The following is a 21,419-nucleotide window of genomic DNA, read 5'->3' as shown; positions in this document are numbered from 1 at the left end:
CCCAAAAAGGGCAGTAGGAGTAATCCGCTGAATTACAGGCCGATATCACTAACGTCGATTTGCAGTAGGGTTTTAGAACATATACTGGATTCGAACATTATGAAGTACCTCGAAGAAAACGATTTATTGACATGTAGTCAGCACACATTCAGAAAATATCGTCCCTGTGAAACACAACTAGCTCTTTATACTCCTGAAGTAATAAGTGCTATCGACAGGGGATGTCAAATTGATTCCATATTTTTAGATTTCCAGAAGGCTTTCGACCCCGTTCCTCACAAGCGTCTTCTAATCAAACTGCGTGCCTACGGAGTATCGCCTCAGTTGTGCGACTGGATTCGTGATTTCCTGTCAGCAAGGTCCCTGTTCGTAGTAATAGACGGAAAGTCATCGAGTAAAACAGAGGTAATATCCGGCGTTCCCCAGGGAGGTGTTATAGGCCCTCTATTGTTCCTGATCTATATTAACGGCATAGGAGACAATCTGAGTAGCCGCCTTAGATTGTTTGCAGATGATGCTGTCATTTACCGTCTTGTAAAGACGTCAGATGATCCAAATGACTTGCAAAATGATTTAGATAAGATATCTGTATGGTGCGAAAAGTGGCAATTGACCCTGAATAAAGAAAAGTGCGAAGTTATTCACATGAGTACTAAAAGAAATCAGCTAAATTTCGATTACGCGATAAGTCACACAAATCTGAGGGTTGTAAATTCAACTAAATACTTAGGGATTACAATTACAAATAACCTAAACTGGAACGATCACATAGATAATATTGTGGGTAGAGCAAACCAAAGACTGCTATTCATTGGCAGAACACTTAGAAGGTGCAACAGGTCTACCAAAGAGACTGCTTACACTAGGCTTGTCCGCCCTATTCTGGAGTGCTGCTGTGCGGTGTGGGATCCGCATCAGGTGGGACTGATGGATGACATCGAAAATGTACAAAGAAGGGCAGCTCGTTTTGTATTATCACGAAATAGGGGAGATGGTGTCACAGACATGATACGTGAATTGGAGTGCAATCATTAAAACAAAGGCGTTTTCGTTGCGACGGGGTCTTGCCATGAAATTTCACTCACCAGTTTTCTCCTCCGATTGCGAAAACATTCTGTTGGCACCCACTTACATAGGGAGAAATGATCATAATTATAAAATAAGAGAAATCAGGGCTCGCACGGAAAAATTTAAGTGCTCGTTTTTCCCACTTGCCGTTCGAGAGTGGAACGGTAGAGAGGTGGTTCATTGAACCCTCTACCAGGCACTATTGTGAACAGCAGAGTAATCACGTAGATGTAGATGTAAATGTAGAGAATACAGTAATTCCGTAACGATTTTTAATATATAGGACAACAAACCTAAAGTTTCTGATAAATGGTTCAAGAAAGTAAGGAAGGACTGAGCACCACTGAAAGGAATCAGGACATCTCTAACGGATCAAAGTGCAGATCACTGATCAACTATTTTAGGGGCTTGCATGATGAGGAAAAGCAGAACAAACTGGACAGAAGGGAGAATGCAGGAGGTCTGAGAAAGAATGCAACGCTTCTAGGTTGCAGAAAAGGGCTTCCAGAAATGCCTTATATGACGGATGTTCAAAATAAAAGCTATGAAACAACACTGTGGGTATAATTGAAGTCTCTATTCAGAAGTAATCACCAGATGTCTGAACACAACTACCCCACTGTTTCACGAGCTGATGGGTTCCCTGTTCTCAGAATTCCTGTGGCTGTGACTGGAACCAGTTCTCCACTGCGTCCTCCAGATTGTAGGGGGGGATGCTCAAACTGCTCCCACGTGAACTTGCCATTAAACTTGTGCGACCTTGGAGATGTGTGGATGCGCATTATTGTGGAGCAGAATCACTCCATTCGTGAGCAGCCAAGGCCATTTGCTCTTGGTGGACTTGTTTAGGCTAGGGAGTGTCTCACAGTACATGTCACTGTTAATGGTTTATCCACACTCAAGGGATTCGATCAATTTCAGACCTCGGACGTCGAAAGAGACAGTGAGCGTCACCTTTCCTGCTGAGGACACACCTATGAATTTTTTAGAGGGGTACCGAACATTACATTCGTGTCCTTAGATGTCTCAGTAAATTATCCCAACCAGAATATGCAAATTACAATCGGTTTGCTCGTTACGACATTATGTACCATTTCATTTGGACACTCCTTGTAGTTATATGATGTGGTCTCCTACGGCCCTAAACGAGAGAAAAAGAAGTAAATCAGAAACTTATTGCTAGTATGGGAAATATTTGTTGTTGTATGAGCAGGTATTGCAACCTGCATACGGTCTTTGGGACGTCATCTAGATATGGTTTATTTTAATGAAGTATGTTGTGAAAAGCATATTTCACTAGGGGAAAGATAGATACCGCCTACAGGAAAATTAAAGAGGCCTTTGGACAAAAGAGAAGCAGCTGTATGAATAGCAAGAGCTGAGATGGAAAACCAGTCCTAAGCAAAGAAGGGAAAGTTGAAAGGTGGAAGGAGTATGTGGAGGGTCTATATAAGATAGATATACTTGAAGGCAATACTATCGAAAAGGAAATGGACGTAGATGAAGATGAGATGGGAGTTATGATTCTGCGAGAAAAATTTGACAGAGTTGTGAAACATCAAAGTCGAAACAAGGGCGCGGGAGTAGACGATATTCCGTCAGAACTACTGATAGAGCCAGCCATGACAAAACTCTACCATCTGTTGTTCAAGGTGTATGAGACAGCCGAAATACCCTCATACGTGAAGAAGAATGTAACTTTCCATTTCCAAAGAAAGCAATTGCTGACAGGTGTGAAAATTATCGAACCACTATTTTAATATGTCATGGTCGTAAAATACTAACACGAATTCTATACAGAAGAACGTAAAAACTAATAGATGCCGACCTCGGGGAAGACAGTTTGGATTCCGGAGAAATGTCGGACCACTAGGAACACGTGAGGCGGTTCTGACCCTACGACTTATCTTAGAAGACAGGTTACCGAAAGACAAACATACGTTTATCGTATTTGTAGACTTAGAGAAAACTTTTGACAGTGTCCACTGGAACACCCTCTTCGAAATTCTGGAGGTAGCAGGGATAAAATACAGGGAGCGAAAGGCTGTTTACTACTTGTAAAGAGACCAGACGGCAGTAATAAGAGTTGAGGGGCATGAAAGGGAAGCAGTTGTTGAGTATCGAGTGAGACAGGGTTGTAGCCTTTCCCCGACGTTATTCAGTCTGTGCACTGAACAAGCAGTAAAGGAAACTAAAGAAAAATTTGGAGTAGGAATTAAAGTTCAAAGAAAAGAAATAAAAACCTTGAGGTTCTCCAATGACATTGTAATTCTGTCAGAGGCAGCAAAGGAATTGGAAGAACAGTTGAACGGAATGGACAGTGTCTTCAGAGGAGGGTATAAGATGGACATCAACAAAAGCAAAACAAGGATAATGAAATGTAATCGAATTAAGTAAGGTGATGCTAAGGGAATTAGGTTAGGAAACGAGACACTTAAAGTAGTATAATAGTTTTGCTATTTGGGCAGCGAAATAACTTATGACGGCCGAAGTTGAGAGGATATAGAAGGTAGACTGGCAATGGCAAGATTAGGAAGTCTTTTTCTGAAAGTATTTGTCTGGAGTGTATCCATGGGTGGAAGTGAAAAAAATGGTTCAAATGGCTCTGAGCACTATGGGACTTAACATCTGAGGTCGTCAGTCACCTAGAACTTAGAACTACTTAAACCTAACTAACCTAAGGACATCACACACATCCCTGCTCGAGGCAGGATTCGAACCTGCGACCGTAGCGGTCGCGGTGGAAGTGAAACATGGGCGATAAACAGTTTAGGCAAGAAGAGAATAGACGGTATTAAAATGTAGTGCTGCAGAAGAATTTTGAAAATTAGATGGGTAGATCACGTAAATAATAGTGAGGTACTGAACAGAATTGGGAAGACAAGAAATTTGTGGTACAACTTGACCAAACTAAGGGGCCGGTTGACAGGACTTATTCTGAGACACCAAAGGGTCACCAATTTAGTATTGCATGGACGTGTAGGGAGTAAAAATCTTAGAGGGAGACCAAGAGATGAACACAGTAAGCAGATTCTTGTAGGATATAGGTTGTAGTAGTTATTCGGAGATGAAGGGTCTCACACAGGATAGAGTAGCATGGAGAGCTGCATCAGATCAGTCTTCGAATTGAAGACGACAACAACAACAACATTTTAGTTACGCCCTACAGCCAAGAGCACGTCCTGAGTATGTGCTTCGCTAGTAAGCAACAACACAAGATCTTGGCTTGACAGTGGGGGCCCCGAGCGGTTTTAGCTACTCACAAACACCACTAAATCACCAAATGTTTGTTAAACTAAGCATCCCTACTGAACAGATTCCGTTACCGAGCCTTCTGACACACTGGCATAAATCTGAAGACCGAAATGAAAGTTTAGTGCAGAGATGCCACAGTTTTGCAAACGGTTACCGCTCCAGAAAGCAGAAATACCGCGCAAGTTGAACGAGTACGCGCTTCCTTTGATCTGGACAGTAGAACTGTTTGTGGAGCATACTAAGCTCCCGGCAACAGCGTGGCTGGGATTCCTCCCCGGCGCCTCGCTGCAATTGATTGCTGACTCTGCAGCAGGGACACGTGGCGGCGGTAAACAAGAGAGCACGTCGTTTATGGAGAGCGGGCAGCGGCCGAGCAAATAAACACTCTCTGCAGTTGCTACATTGTACCAGTCGTCTAGAGCCTGCATGTTACATGCGCGCAAACAGAGGCGGGCGTTGACTGCATCTGCGGAACCTCGACTGGCTGGCGCGCTTGCGGTTTACCGTTTGCGCGTCCTCAATACTCGATGCGATTGAGCAGAACACTACTATCGTATTCAGTTATACAAAGAGTCACATACTCATAGGCAAAACTGTGATTCTGCTCTCTCTAATTTTTTTAAACGTTTAAGACAGGGCGGGGCTGTCGGAATTATGGGGTAGGATAGAAATAAGAAAATATTTTATTGCTCTTGAGACTTTATGGACAGAAATAAGAAAATATTTCATTGCTCAGCTTACGTCCGCAGCTCGGACGCCATTATATTACAGGACCGTTGCTAGACAAGTTAAGCACAGGCGGTAAATAGCTTTTCACAAACAAATTTAATACAGACACTAATCATCCAGAAGGACGTAGAAGAGTTAAGACGGTATAACAATCCATCACGCAATATTAAGTCTGTTTAAAATTTGGTCTATTTTGGAAATACGTGAGTGTTAATTATAAACCTCTACGCTACCAGTTGTATATCATCAACAAGGTCGGTCAACAGAACAGCTAACGACATCTGATTAAAAAATAATAAGGAAACGAGTGTATATGAATCCTTCGTGGTCATTTTGAATATGAATATAATATGTACTATTTTCTCTTTGTCAAAATACTTATGCAGCCTAATTATACACAACGACAGTCAGCCTTCATTATAAGATTTGTTTTTCGTAAAGTTTTCGATGTCGCCTGGAGACTTGGAACTAAGGTAGAAAATCTTTTGGAAGGGATTTGATTGCATTGGAATTTTGTCTTTCGATCCGAACAACATGCCATTACGCAAACTCCTTTCTTCGTCCAAATTCCAGAATGATGAGCTCCCCTCTGTTACCACAGAATCACAAGTAAATCCAGGCCCTGCAACTCCTCCTAATCCTCCTAGAAAAGTCAGAGCTCAGCACAATCAACATCACCATTCTCTTTTGCTTTGCCAACCTCAACGAAAAGCAACGGTACCACACGTGCGAGGAGGGAGAAAAATTCGGCTTGTCGTCTGACTTCACAAGATCATTTCAGGTTTATAGGAGTGAAGAGAAAATTGAATTTTGAGAACTCCCAAAGAAAGGTCAATGACTGAAGAAATGCGCTGGATGGTCAAGAGAAACCTTCAAGCTTAATAAATGATCCATCTTCTTCATCACGTGAACTGAGTCAGAGGTGTAAAACATACCTTGTGGTTTCTGCAGTATCAAATATTAAGACCCTAGATCTGTGAAGAAAGGGGAATGAAACATAGGTGATAAACGCAACGTGTGGTTTCACAAAATCTGTAATGGAGCTGCTGGTCGTAACCAATTCTGCTGTGGTAAATCCGTGTAACAACTACTGGCACGGTTAAAAAATGTAATATTCGATACTATTTATAACTGTATGACAGTTTTCAATTATTCGCGTAGCCCCGTTCAGGACTCAAATAGCCCCCATGTTTCAAGTTTTGTTATTTACATTGAAGAAGAATTGATCTTTTAGCAATGATCCTTTAGCATATAAAACTATTCACAATTACAATTTAATATGCGCATTAAAATATTCATTATCACTTTGGAGCCCAGGAAGTTGAAATGATTCATTCATCCCCACGTTACCACAAAGCCCATCGATGACGGACAATTGGCGAGTGTAAGTTCGCGGTGGAAGAAGATAGGGAATGGTGTCACCCGTCTTGTTATCAAACGAAGCATTTTGCCATTCGCTTTTAAAGGGGGAATTAACCTCGAAGTACTGTACAAAAATCGAATTTCACTTTTCTTCTGTAGTTTCTTAGTTACTACGTTTTGATGAAAACATTTCATGTCAAAGGTGTCTGGAGAATCCTTCCCAACGTATCTGTCTGTCGAGAGACTAATCCAGTCGCTAGCCAAGAAGAAGAAAAGAATCTCTTATTTTTTCCCATCTTGCGAGTACAAGAAGACGGCATTATACAAGTTGTGACGAGCAATCTTGCAATGAAAATAGGAGGGCAATGGATCCGAGAAATTTAGCAACATCTTAAAGCTGTTGGACCAGTGTAAAAAAATGGAGAGAACAAAGATAAAATTAAAGCTCTTGCTAAGAACCACAAAGTTTCAGCATTAATGACACATGGAAGGGCTGTAGCGAATTCAGACTAATTGAGAAAATTATGACTGAAAAAAATGAAGAACCTAACAGTAAAACCTTCAAAGAAAAACCGAACGTTGAACGACTCAGCTATTCTATTGTGGCCAGTAAAGTTAATAATAATTACGTTTTGAATTTTGACGTTCGAGTGGATATGATTAAAGAGATTCTATACATCCGTGTCTGGGTTCACAGAGTGAATAACGTTAAGTTTAGAAATCAGACACCTCCGATTCTCCTCGTATTTATCTGACTGCTAAGTGTGAGTTAAGTTCAGCTGTACTGGGTGATTCCGTGACGACCTTACGAACTTTCAGGGACGATGGAGGAGGGGCGACGCAGAGAACAGTGCAATCGTCTTTGTAACGCGGAAACGGAGCGTTTTATGTGACTTGGCTTTCGGGCCACGGGTGGAAGCATTTACGAAACCGCTAAGTTTGTAAACTGTTCACATGCCGCCGTGGTTATAGTGCACCGGGGCAACAATAGTGCCATAGATGACAGGGGTTGAAGGAAGGCTACGGAGAGGTGTGCGGGCGAATATAAGTGCAGCTGTTGGGCAACCGACCGCCTAGATGAACCAGGGCGGTGTCAACAGTGTCTCCTCAACGACCGTTCAGTGAACGTTACTGTTTACCAGCCTCCACAGTAGGCGCCTGGTTCATGCACCCATGCGGACTGCTGTCCATCGGCGACGAAGGCTGAGGTGGGAGTGTTATAGTCTGGTCGTGGCATTCTCTGGGTGATATAATGATACTAGAAGGTACAGTGCTTCAATACAGGTATGCATCTATCCTTGGGGACCATGCCCACCCGTATGTCCGATTTGTTTCCGTCTGCACAATGGCATCTACCAGCAGGACAATGCAACGTGTCACACAGCTCACAGTGTACGTGCGTGATTCGAAGAGCACCAAGATGAGTTTCCGTACTCACGTGGCCACTAAACTCACCAGATTGAAATGCAATCGAGTGAGCCGTGTGCGGCTCGCGTTCACGCCGTTTGTTCTTTGGCATTTTGTCACTTCGAGTGGCGTCTTGTTTCTTCGTTAGTTAGTGGCGTAACGAAGTTACTGGGTTGCCTCCTTGAGTGACAGCAGCAGCACTTATCAATACTAGTGCTGTCGTACTATCTTTGGTGTGACTGCTAGTATTTCCGGGTGGTGGAGGTGGTCAGTCGGCTGGGACGGAGCAGTGAGGAAGTCTCCGTGGCGAGGCCAGGCTGGGACCACTGGCGTCGTGCACGTGCTGTTGAATCGTGAGGCGCTAGCTGCGAGAGCGACAAAGTTCATTGCCCACCGAACCTGGACGCTGAAGTTGAGTGATCAGTTAACCTGTTATGAAACCTCAACTGCTGTGACATCTCTTCGTTCATTTGGGGGTTGTTTCTCCCAGGGCCGTTCGGGCTAGCAACAACGTATGATGTGTTGGAGTCGGCAAAATCTTGCAGCCGTCTTCCTTTACTGTGATTAATTATTAAATTGACTGTTACTTGCCAGTGAAGTGCACCATCGGTATTTTCTGCCCTGTGGCCATTAACGCCCCAGTTACCCGCCATGGTCGTTAGCGTAGTTTTCCAGCAGTGAGCCTTTCCTAGTCTGGCACGGCGTGTAGTTCGACCTCCTTTTAAGTTGTTTGGTTCACATTTTGCTTAGAATGGCTATTGTTCCCTTGGTTGTTTTTAGACGCCAATTTCTGAAGACGTAGTGCTGTTCCTGTCCTCGTCCTCGGCCGATATTTTCCATCGTTGTGCCGTTGGTCGGACGGAAGGGAATTGGTTAAATTGTTGGTCGGTCCTTGGGCCGTCCATAGTTTGGGTTGCCATCCGATTATTTAACTTCAACTCTTGGCTGCCTGTCTCACCTGACCTTACGTTTGAGCTACCATCTCAGGCCGACTCTTGGAGCACCACTTGTTCTGTTTGTTTTAGATTGTGATTTTTATTTTAGTTTGAAGTATTGTGAGAGGCCTTCGGCCATGTATTAATTCAGTTCTTTTTAAATTTTACATTAAGGTCACAGCCGCGTTAAATTAAAATTTTGAACATTGATTTTATTCGAAAAAAATATTTTTTCCTTAAAATTTGTTTTGTCTGAAAGCCGTTAGTTGTTCGATGTGTTATGGGGGGCCTTCAGCCGAGGATTTACGTGAACCCCTTTTAACAAGGCCTTCAGCCATGTGTATTCTTTAAAGAATTTTATTTTAAATTGTTTCTCAGACTTGTTGTTCAGGCCTTCAGCCGTTGTTTCAAATTTGTTTGTGGCCTTCAGCTTGCAATAAGTTAATATTTCTTTAATTAGGCTTTCGGCCATTCTATTGTAAGTTTAAAAAGAAATTTTTTGGTTGGAAAAATTTGTTTCTTAATGTGTTTTAATTATAGCTGTCCTTCAGACGTCTAGTGTAGGCCTTCAGCCGCTAATTGTTTTCAATTGCATGTTTTTTTAAAATTTTACCTTCTTTTTTTAATTGCTTTTGATTTCTAAGCAAGGCCGTCAGCCGTTTCTCTTTGGGGTGTGGTTTTGGGCCATTAGCCCAGAAAGCATCTCAAGTTTTCTTCAACTAGGCCTTCAGCCGTATTGTCTAATTGTGATCTTTTAAAGAAATGTGTAAATTAGTGGTTATTAGAAAAATAAAGTTGTGTTTTTGACTGTGCAACTCACAGTAACGGTTTACGGCCCCATCCACAATCGTAACCTTATCCTGTGCACTCTCTGAGTGCCTACCAACCAGTTTCATCGAGAATCTGTAGGACCACCTCGATCGGGCCGTACGCGCCATGGATCCTCAACCGAGAAACATAGAGCAACTGTCCACTGGAGCCGGCATGGCTCTACATCTCTGCTGGAGGCTGGAGGTCTACCTTACGACTCTCGCCAACTCCCTCCCTGAACACTTCGCAGCGTCTGCGCTACAGAAGGTGTATATTTGCGGGTCTGTCTCTTGTGACATGTGGTAGTCAGTTCTACTTTACTTAGGGGGTCCGGGGACTTTTAATCAGATACTGTATTTATTTTCGGTGTAGTGTTATCCACGCCAAGAAATACCCACGCCAAGAAAACCTGCAATGCAATAGGCGGCGCCCCCTTCATAGCTAGGCAGTAACGGCGTAGTGCGGAATACTGACGCTTGGTGCCGCAGTTGCGCTCCCGGTGGGCGCGCCGCTTGTTGCGCCTGCCGCGGCCGCCGCCCGCGTGGTCGTGATCGCTCCCCTGGTCGTGCTCGTGCTGGTGGTGGAGGAGGTGGTGAGAGGTCGACTCCCGGCGGGTGACCACGTGCGGCTGAGGCTGCGTCTCCGACGGCGTCGACCCCTGCGCTGGCTCCACCCAGAACTCACCGTGCTCCGTCCGCACCAGGCCCGCCTGCAACACATACACACCGTGTTGGTGAGTGGCGACGCGGTGTCTCGAACGGGAAGAGCGCAGTTTTGCTTGTAGCTAAGGCTATCTCATGGAAATATGTGAGCTGAACACCGAACAATTCAACGACTCTAAATACTGCAAAAGTTGACATACTGTCACCAGAGAAATTTAGCCATTACTTGTTATAAAACAGGTTTAGTTGGCTGTGTGGATTTTTTCTTGCTCCTTTTGCTAGCCTTTATCCTGTAACTTCACAAGGTAGTACAATGGTGCAACTAACTTCAAAACCTGGATAGCAAACAAACAGTAAAATGTGCGCATTCCGACTCATGTCCCACCAAAGTCGCGTAGATTGCACTGGTGCATGCTTTCCCAATGCTGCGGTGGCATCGCAGTCATAAGTCGATATGTGTTTAATATATGAGAGCAGTCCAGCCCAGTTGTTAGAATAAAATACGAGGGCTGTTCGGAGAGTAACGTTCGACAGATTGCAAAATCGAAACCACAGTGTAAAATCCAATGAACTTTTGCATAGATGTACATGAAATGTAGTCGCAGTTCTGAATACGGGCACCTGTAATCTGTATAATGCAATGACGACAGTGAAAATTATATATATAAGGCTCACCGGCCATTTGACCATCTTCTTGTGTGCGGATACACACACAGTGCCCGAACTCTTACGGGAATCGGCAGTAAAGCCGCGAGTAATGAGTATAATGGGCAGGGGCACTATGAATATAGTGCGGGAAAGTATGTTGCGAATGTGGGTCTCACGGGAGGCGTCCCCAGAGATAAATCCCTGCAGTCGTACTATCATTTGTATCCTCTGTGGCTCAGATGGATAGAGTGTCTGCCATGTAAGCAGGAGATCCCGGGTTCGAGTCCCGGTTGGAGCACACATTTTCAACTGTCCCCGTTGACTTATACCAACGCCTGAACGCAGCTAAGGGTATTCATTTCATTGTCATTTCACAGTGAAAATTTGTGCCAGACCGGGACTCGAACTCTGCTATCCTGCTTATCGCTAGCAATTGCCTGACAGTTAGGCTATCCCAGCACTACTCATGACAAGAACCAAACTTCTGTTTCTCGTCAACCGTGTGTCTACAACCTGTACTCGCTTATCCATTATGTATATTCACGTACAGGCGGACATATTACTTGAATGTCGCTTGCCCGGTGTCGGCGGATAAATACGATATTGCAATACATGGCTTATTCCGAATTACGATGCAGTGTTCCTTTGGACATGCATGCATGTTCAATAGCATCGTGATTGGGAATAACACTGGCACTGAAATATCATATTGCATAGACATGTTGGACAGAGTCTCCAGTATGTACTCCAATGGCGCCACGTTGCTCTTTCCAGTTCTGAGGGCGCAGTAAGCATGTAAAGATGCCTAGAAATTGTGTCCCCCGACAAATATGGGCACCTGTGAGAGATTTTGCCTTATTTGATGCAACCCACACAACGTAACTGTCACGCATCTCCTTCTTCTCGACAATTCTCGGCTGCACACTGCAGGGGCTCGGCACAGACAAGAAGCTGCAGATCAGCTTAGAGACATGGAGGAAAGCACAGGTGGATGCCTTGTATGACGAGGGTATTGGAAACTTGGTACAAGGCTACGACATGTGTATCAGTTGAAGTGGCGACGATGTAGACAAGTAGCTGGAAGGTGTAGCTAACTGTTGCGAATAAAACGTTTTTGATTGTCATTGTGTTTTCCATTTCGTGATCTAGGAGATCTCGATTTCTCAATAGCCCTCTTAAGATAGGCAGCACTCTAGAAGGTATGTTTATGGCATTTTTAACGTGTAAAACTAACATACAACCGAGATTATCCGAAATCATTGGTTATAAAATTTCCTCTGCTTGGCTCACATTTTGTAAATGGTTCACCTACTATCTTAATAATATAGATAATGAATTGCGTGAGCAATTTACTGGACGGTCATTTTTCCATGGTGCGGCAATGTCACCCGATAGAGAATTATTATGCATTAATGCGCTCTATTCTGCAATAACGTCCGATGCAGGCATCATTCCACATATTTTCGATGTACGGATGTACCATAATCGCAGCTGCTCCGTTGCCGATTGGTCGGCTAACTGAAGATGCGCAGAAAGCTCGGAACCAGAATATTCGTCATTATCAAGAAAATTTTACACGCAAATATTTCCGCTTGAAAACGATGTAAGACTTTTCCATCGGCTTTGGCATCTTCAGACTCACTTATCACGAGATTTTAGAAAATGACAGTCGAAGAAAGTAAACAGATGCCACCTAATGTAAAAGATCTGCTTTTCGGACCATCTCGCTATGGACAACCCGACAGCGACCCTTTTCATAGGGATAATGACGCAAGCGACGAATGTGACTACAATTTAGATTGACGAATATAAAATTCGAATAGAAAATTTCAATACGGCAATTTCGACTTCTCATTCGTTATCAGCGTCCTCAAAAAGCCTTGGACCCGAAGTTTTACTCGAATACGCTAAATTTATAATTTCAAATTGGTCCCACGATTTTGAATTTTGTAATTTCGACATCGGATTCGTAATCAGCGAACCCAAAAATATAGCAAATTTTGTTGCATTTTGTATCCTTTTTTCTATTACGTCCCAGTTTGAAGCGAGTTGGCCCACTGGGGTTGGGCATGATAATTTTCGGATTTGGCAATGTTAGTAGTTGAGGGTGGCCGTAGCCCTTCGTGTCCGCACCCCTTGCGCACCCCCCCCCCCCCTCCACTGCCCCCTTTTGGACACAAGTTCTCTAGTGTTACTCTACTTCAACGTGTACGAATGTTTTTCTAAATGTTTGCGAATCGTGCCACTGAGGCAGGTCGTGTCGTGGCTACCAGCCAGCAATTCACTTAGTCGGATGTGGGAAACCACCTAAAAACTACATCCAAGCTGGCTGGCACACCGACTGTCATCGTTACTCCAACGGGCGGATTCGATCTGGCGCTGGCGTCTCTCCTCAAATCCCGGAAGCGACGTACTATTATTGTTCGTGGTCTTCCGGGAAGGTCTGTCTATAAAGATTTGCTTTTTTTAAAAATGTTTTTACTAGGATAACCGGTTGCGTTTCATCTGAACCACGTCCACCACTGAGTGGTCACCGCGACAGAATGTCAATCCTAAGGGCCGGGGTTCGATTCCCGGGTGGGTCGGAGATTTTCTCCGCTCAAGGACTGTGTGTCGTGTTGTCCTAATTATCATCATTTTATCCCCATCGACGCGCAAGTCGCCGAAGTGGCGTAAAATCGAAAGACTTGCACCCGGCGAACGGTCTACCCGACGAGAGGCTCTAGTCACACGACCTACCACTACCTGAACCATTCTCAGATCTGTATAGATTACAGGAGTAACCCGTCCAATGTATCAGCTAAACTTTGTAAGGGTACAGATATCGACAAGGCCACAATGTATCTGGATACCACATCAGAGGTGGAATGGGGATGTCAACTTGCTTTGGGAGTTGAGTGACTTCTATGACTATTGTTTTGCAATATGAATTAGTACATTTTTAACAAGTTTGTATGCGTGGCCATCATCAATATTCGTTTTGTAAATAAAAACCACCCCTTTTTTGCTGCGATATATTTTATTTCTTCCACGCGCGTATCGCCTATTAATGTAATTCATCTTCAGTGTAATCTGGAACGATACAGTTCTGCTTCGATATGCGATATCTGCACATCATAAAACTGTTCACGTCTTGTTTCTTACTTATTTAAGTAAGTGATGAGTTACATTTCCTCACGTTTTTGGTTGGCATCTGGGTTTCCTCTCATCTAGTCACCTTCTAAAGCTCGCTGTCATTTCACTTACGAAATATAAGTACGTTTACACGTTAGGAACTTTCTTCTTCACGATTGTCGTATTGTCTGCCTTAATTACTATGGAACACTACTAGTCTTCTATCACTAGTTGTAGATATTTTACCGAAAACTGTAATTTAAAGACGTAACCATAGTGCGTTCACTTTATTTCTCATCCTGCTTGGTTTGTTTACGAACATTTGCCAATCTAACGAAGCACAATATATATGCTGAAAACTGACGTCCATTCATTTCTGTTCTGTTTGTATACGTATCTTTGTGTGTGTAAAAAAAATAAGAAAAAAATAAGCACCACAGTATCACGTGGCTAAAACATCAATGTCACAGATGGAATCGGTCAATTCATACAAACACCTGTGTGTAACAATATGTAAGGATACGAAACGGAACGATCACATACGCCCAGTCGCAAGTAAAGCAGGGGGCAGATTTTTGTTCATTGGTGGAATAGTAGGGTAATGTAGTCAGCCTGCAAAGGAGAAAGCGTAAAAAGGCCTCGTGCCACACACTCTAGTATATTACACAAGTATGTGGGACTCACAACACTTATGTTATTCTTTTCTTGGTTGGAAAACGACAAACACCGGTAAACATCCAACGAGGAATGAAGACCGTGTATGGAGCGACATACTTGTCGAAAACTAACGTTGCGGAAAGGAGCGCCAAGGTGTGCTGCTGCTTCATGACAACGCACAGCCCAACATCGCAAATTCAGTAACGCAGAAGTTACGGGAACTCAAGTGGGAGACATTGGAGCACCCGTTCTACAGCCGTGACATCTCCCCTTGCGATTATCGCGCCTTCGGTCACTTAAAAACGGCCTTGAAGGATCGACGATTCCTGTCTGATGAGAATAGGCAGCAGACAGTTACGGACTTCCTCACACAGCTGGACACGGTATTATACAAAATTGGTATTTTCAACCCGGTGCTTCGGCGGGACGATTGCCGCAATGCTCACGGCGATTTTGTCTGATTGGCATTTCGATTCTGCACCTTACGGCGTTCGAACGGAAATTTTTTGATCGCGCCTCGTAAAATAAAAATGGTTCAAATGGCTCTAAGCACTATGGGACTTACCAGCTGAGGTCGTCAGTCCCCTAAACTTAGAACTATTTAAGCCCAACTAACCTAAGGACATCACACACCTCCATGCCCGATGCAGGATTCGAACCTGCGACCGTAGCAGCCGCGTGGTTGCGGACTGCAGCGCCTAGAACCGCTCGGCCATCGCGGCCGCTTCGTAAAATAAGGCAGCACGAATGGCCACATGTTTGACTCATGGGAATGTGTCACAGAGATGCTGAAAAAACGTAATTGGCAGACGACTGAAGACAGGTGAAAACTGCATTTCTACGTTACGTAGCTGCTGCCAATATAACATTTTCTTGCAACACGATTTGATTTACGTGTCGACCTCTGAATAACTCTTTTGTTTGTGGATATTATCAACACTCGGCGACTGTCAAAACCTTTTCTTAGAACAGTTCTGGGTTCCCTTGCCAGCAGCCAGCGGATCCAGACATCCTTTCGTCGGGAGATTTCTCGCCGCTTGCCCGCAACGAATTCGCGGGCGCCGAGAGACAAGGCGTATTTCACTCCCCGGTTTGCGAGTGTGGAGGCATGCGTCATCGTGTTCCTACAGTGCAGGCCTGTGTTCCGCAGCAGCTTCCAGAATACTTCTCTACCACGTATTTTTAAAGAAAACTCCGTGAAAAATTTTGCAGCATTCCGAAACACGTAAATTTAGACCTCGTCAGGGACTGCCCATCAGTTTGAATTTCAGAGACGGGTAACGTCCCCTGAAATAATATCTGTCTTCTGTATTTACAATTAACGGAATACATGACGGTATCTAAGACGTAAACTGCCATGAAGAGAACATCTGCAAATTAATAAGAATATAACTTGTTACAACCCTCGCCCAATTAAGCGCAGGCTCCTATGGCTCGGTACATTTCTTGAAAAATATGCGTCACTTTCCCTACTCCTTTGGGTTGCAAGTATTAAATTAAATCTAATCTCGACAGACTAGCGAGTGACCCATTCCTGCATTGATATGTTTGTCTGCAATGCACCCCACGTTGTATCTTACAAGGCTCACCTGCCATTTGACCAGTTCTTCTGTGCGGATGCACAAACAGTGCCCAAACTCTCACGGGAATCGGCAAAAAGCCGCGAGTGATGAGTATAATGGGCAGGGGTACTATCAATATAGTGCGGGACAATAAGTTGGGAATGTTGGTCTCACAGGAGGCGTGCCAGAGATAAGTCCCTGCTGTCGCACTAACCACTGTGTCCTCGGTGGCTCAGATAGATAGAGCGTCTGCCGTGTAAGCAGCAGATCCCGAGTTCGAGGCCCAGTCGGGGCATACATCTTCAACTGTACCCGTTGACGTATATCAACGTTGGTATGCAGCTAGGGGTATTATTCACTTCATTGTAATTTCTAGAATCTAGATATATTCTGATACTGCATGTAGTTTTAAATAATATCTATAGGGACTTTGCTTGGAATGCAGCACCAACTGATTTTTGTATTCTTTTTATTCGCTTTGGGTTTATTGTACTACGCCGACAACGATTTGCAAGAAATGCAAAAACATCCACACTGGAATATGACGAGAAAGAGAATGTGCACAAGAATTTCATTTTGTTACAGTAATGGTTTTCAAACTTTTGGGGTCCTTTGCTCTCCTGACCTGAACATAAAACACCCACGTCTCCTTTCGCACATGACATTCGGCTCTAAATGTGGGCTAAATAAATTTAAGTTTTTAAAAAGTGAATGTGAGTAGTTACTTCTTATGAGCTAAATCCTTATCGTATGTCAAGAAATATTGTATGTACCTGCGTCTGGCTATATTTTTGGCCGTTGTGCTTATAAACCCAGCGGACTGTTGACGAACGTGTTGACAGGGGTGCGCAGTATTCCACGCAACACGTAACCGGGCCAGGCGAGCGCCAGTGTGTCTGAACCGGACGCGGCGAGGTGAGCCGGTGCGTTCCCGATTCTGTGCGGCCGTTGGCGTTAATTTGGTGGTCGCGCGCGCCGCGCCGTACAGCACCGCACCTGGTCTGACGTCACGCCGCACCTGAGCGAACGTTCCGTGGGAAACGCCAACAATGGAGACGGCCTATCTTAATTAAATCGAGCGGCCCGCGCGCCGCCTTTGTTACAGTGGAGCGTGAAAGCTGGCGTCTCGTCGGTCAGGGGAGCAGCCGGGGCAGTGCGTGTCTCCACGAGGAAGCCGCTCTATAACCCCTTCACTAAGGCACTTCGTCCGCAGTCAGCAGTAGTCCTTCCTCCTCACTCACCATCCACGCGGCTCCGTCCTACAAGGTAACCGCGCCTGCTCGTCGTTACAGACTTCGTCCAAATGTGTGGTATATGCATGAGGTTTCAGCCGGAAATTAAAGTGACAAAAGTGCAACTTTACGAAAAAAAAAGAAAAGAAATGTCTAGGTGCAAGTAGGCTCTCAGTGTTGCGTACAAACGTAGCTGTATATATGGACAGGTCATCCATCCTGGGACTCGGGATCTCGACGATTTTTGCCTGTTATCGATACTGACAAGATATCGGTTCCGGGAATGTTTTGCTTTTAAGTTTGAAGACAGATAACAATGACAATTTTTTCGTGTGATATAATTACAGATTAACATTTCCCGGATTTTTTACTTTACGTATACTCTTAATCCATCCTTCTTGCCCAATTTCATGATTCTATGTCAACGGGAAGTACCCTATAGGTTTTGATGAGTGAATTTGCGAGTATCAAAGTATGTGACATGCGTAAATGACCGTATCTTTTATCAACTTAGCTTCAGGTTTTTGCACCGCCACGGGAGCATAGACCTTAAAATGTGACGTAAATTTCATCTTGATACGTCTACCCGTTCCCGAGAAAAATGCGCCTTAACACACGGAGAGGCAGACAATCGGACAAAAAATGACAAAAGTTTTCATCTGATATAATTACAAATTTACACTTTTTATATTTTTTCCTTTACGTTTATTATTAAAACTTTATTCTTGCCAAATTTCGTGATTCTAGTTCAACGGGAAGTACCTTTTAGGTTTTGATAAGTGATTTTGTGAGTACCAAAATATGTGACATAAATCGTTGCGTCTTTCGATTTAATTGAGTTAGAAGCTTCACTTTTCTTACACCACCAGGGGACCGTATGTGACACAAATTTCAGCTTTATATGTCCATCCGTTCCTGAGTAAAAGGGTTTTTAAAAGACAGACAGATGGATAACAAAGTGATCCTTTAAGGGTTCCGTTTTTACCGATAGCATTCTTGGCGCAGGTTGCTCGTGGCATGAGCAATTTATGTTAACGTAGCTCCCATTCAATGGTTGCCGCAGCGGGAAAAGTAGAGGACGAAAACCCGAGGGTCATGTATTCGAGTCCCTAGGAGGAAATTTCAATTTTTTTGTTTCAGTTATTACGTCGCTTTCACTGCAAATAGAGGTAAATGTGCACAAAGTAATTCACTCGTATATAGCGCAACATGGTGCAACTCTTTCCTCAAAATTATTGCGAGGAGCCTACGTATGCCTACAAGAGCGAGGATTCCAAAAATGGTGGATGATTACACAGTAAAATATATAAATGTCGTCATTACTTCGTGAAAATCTGGGAACTTTCAACAGCCCTATAGCAAAAAATTACTGACTGTTGTCATGAAACCCTACGTGCAACAGTACAAATTTCTTCTCGTAAATGATTCGTCGTGAAGACAAAAAATGCATAACTATACGACTAGATTTTTCAAGATGATGGATTGTCGTCATGTAGTATTAAAGTGATTTCCCCCCAAACTTCACTCCGCTAATGCGACTCCGCGTTGTCTGTTTTTGTCGTTGCTTATAGAATTTGATCAAAAAGCTTCAAAACTGCTCTTATCTCGTCGAGAGACCAAAAGAATTCACATCAAAAGAAAACTGCATCAAAATACATACCACTGTACATCAGCAGCTATCCTTGTCAATATTTGACGAAATGGTGCGTTATACTTGATTTCTTGCCAAACTGGAAGCGAAACTTTTATGTATTTAATGCATGGACTGACTAGATTTCAAAGAGAAAAAATTGGGACATTTGTATTTACACCTAATTTCATTACTTAGGTTTACCTTTATTGTCAGTTATGGTGATATTTTGAAGTCGATAATAGGTCTATGACGATGCAGCAGCTGAAAAACCCATAGCAAAACTGTATCTTCATTTTGTGATTCGGAAAAGAACGAGTAGATACATTACACAAATAAAATTCTTTTCTTCAGAAGAAAAAGAAGCCGATGAACTTTTTTTATTGTAAAAGTCTGGATATATTTTATGCATAGTTTAGTTACTTACTAGGTGCTTAGGGACAATTTGTGAATCCTAAAAACTGTATGATATTACTAATCAGTAATCAGATACATTGCAAACAATATTCAATAACCCCTGCTAACAAACGCTGCACCGCTCACATCCTTCACAAAATTAACTTCCATATGGCTGCTGTCCTGTTAGAAGTAGTGGGCCGGCCGAAGCGGCCGTGCGGTTCTAGGCGCTGCAGTCTGGAACCGCGAGACCGCTACGGTCGCAGGTTCGAATCTTGCCTTGGGCATGGATGCGTGTGATGTCCTTAGGTTAGTTAGGTTTAACTAGTTCTAAGTTTTAGGGGACTAATGACCTCAGAAGTTGAGTCCCATAGTGCTCAGAGCCATTTGAACCATTTTACAAATAGTGGTTTAAGTTATGATCTTTTATACCTCCTTTGGTTTTGGTTTCACTTGTCTCGAGGGCCAATAAAGTGGAAGGACGACAAGTTAGAGGCGGGAGCAGGTAATACCTGCTTTTCTTTTCTACATATGTCTTACTCTTTCTTTAGGCGTAAGACGATTTAAACATAATGCCGTAGTACTTTAGGGGATGTTGTGAAAAAATATATATCTATAACGTTGTACTTGTATGAAATTTGTTTTTCACAAATATTTAATTAAATAAGAAATATTGTAATATTGTTACACGCATTTGGTTTCTCGATTAAAAACCGGGTCAATTAATTGTGAGTACCGAACGGTTTGCTCGGGGCCGCTGGACATTTATGTGAAAACCGGGACTGTCCCGACAAATCCGGATGTCTTGTCAGTCTAGTAATGCAAGTTTCTTTTCTATAGAAACTTTCAAGTATGCAATTGTAAAGATGCACCTTCATGACATGTGCAAGATGCTGAGAAAATTACTGGTTTCCCTGCATTTACGGTGAACATCACCGCCGGCCGCGGTGGTCTGGCGGTTCTAGGCGCTCAGTCCGGAACCGCGGGACTGCTACGGTCGCAGGTTCGAATCCTGCCTCGGGCATGGATGTGTGTGATGTCCTTAGGTTAGTTAGGTTTAAGTAGTTCTAAGTTCTAGGCGACTGATGACCTCAGAAGTTAAGTCGCATAGTGCTCAGAGCCATTTGAACCTAAATTTTCCTTTAGCTTTTCCTTTCACGATTTTTATGGAAATGTTAATAAATACAATAGACTTAACGGTATTTCGGTTTATTTGCAGTGTCTGTAACGTAAACATAGAAGAGCTAAAAAAACTTACAGCACAGGAAGTCGACCCCACAACTTTCGAATTTCCGTTCTGTACTCTTTTCGCTGCACCAACTACTGCATGGAACATACGCAAACAGAAATGGATGATGTCCACGCCCGACCCGTGAAAGAAATGCTGTTTTCTTCAGACGCTTAGCTCTCACTTCTGTCACTATTATTTATGGCCAATAATTGCATATATCATAAATTCGGATGAAATCCGAGGTGACTTCCAGGCGCGGTTCTGCAGTCAGACGCTTTCAAATGGGGCGAGCCTTCGACGATTACGACTCAACAGGTGCGTGGCTCCCTTCCACGCAGTTAAGGAAACATGGCTGTTAGCTACATTACAGCGCAGCATGAGGCGTAAAGGAAGAGCGTAGGTCTGCCCACACTGCATCTTCGGGACTTATACGCATACGCGTTAGTTCCGCGTGGCTGTGCAAGCCAAGCAGGCAGCTGTGTCATTAGGCGAGGCAGTGTCGGTCGTCTTCGGCAATGTCCCCCATGCTGTGCGAAGATCATTCCTCCTCGTCTTGCACACAACAGCCGAATGAACACTACGACGATTCGGCATGTGTCTGCAATAGAGAGACCAGGGCACATTTACGCGGAACTTTTGGTTAGATTTACCGTGTTAAAAATTATTTAGCGTTTTAACATGGTTATTAAAGTATAACTTGCTATATATACACCTCTTAATC

At 43.5% G+C, this 21,419-nt stretch overlaps 2 protein-coding genes across 2 annotated transcripts in view; both read right to left on the bottom strand.

Moving 5' to 3' along the window:
• The window catches only part of LOC124623036 (A disintegrin and metalloproteinase with thrombospondin motifs 7-like), a 280,175-nt gene extending 275,424 nt beyond the window's left edge, over positions 1-4,751 (bottom strand). The window contains exon 1 of the mRNA XM_047148829.1: positions 4,499-4,751. Within this exon, the coding sequence (XP_047004785.1) occupies positions 4,499-4,751 (253 nt within the window). The remainder of the gene's footprint in view (positions 1-4,498) is intronic.
• A 5,155-nt stretch (positions 4,752-9,906) lies between these two features.
• LOC124623035 (A disintegrin and metalloproteinase with thrombospondin motifs 18-like) overlaps positions 9,907-21,419 on the bottom strand; it is a 365,569-nt gene continuing 354,056 nt past the window's right edge. Inside the window, exon 2 of the mRNA XM_047148827.1 lies at positions 9,907-10,275. Within this exon, the coding sequence (XP_047004783.1) occupies positions 9,907-10,275 (369 nt within the window). The remainder of the gene's footprint in view (positions 10,276-21,419) is intronic.

The sequence above is a fragment of the Schistocerca americana genome, chromosome 7 (genome assembly GCF_021461395.2).
Source record: "Schistocerca americana isolate TAMUIC-IGC-003095 chromosome 7, iqSchAmer2.1, whole genome shotgun sequence".
Taxonomy (NCBI): Eukaryota; Metazoa; Arthropoda; class Insecta; order Orthoptera; family Acrididae; genus Schistocerca; species Schistocerca americana.
Note: the sequence above shows the minus strand (reverse complement) of the source record. Positions and strands in the feature narration are given on the sequence as shown.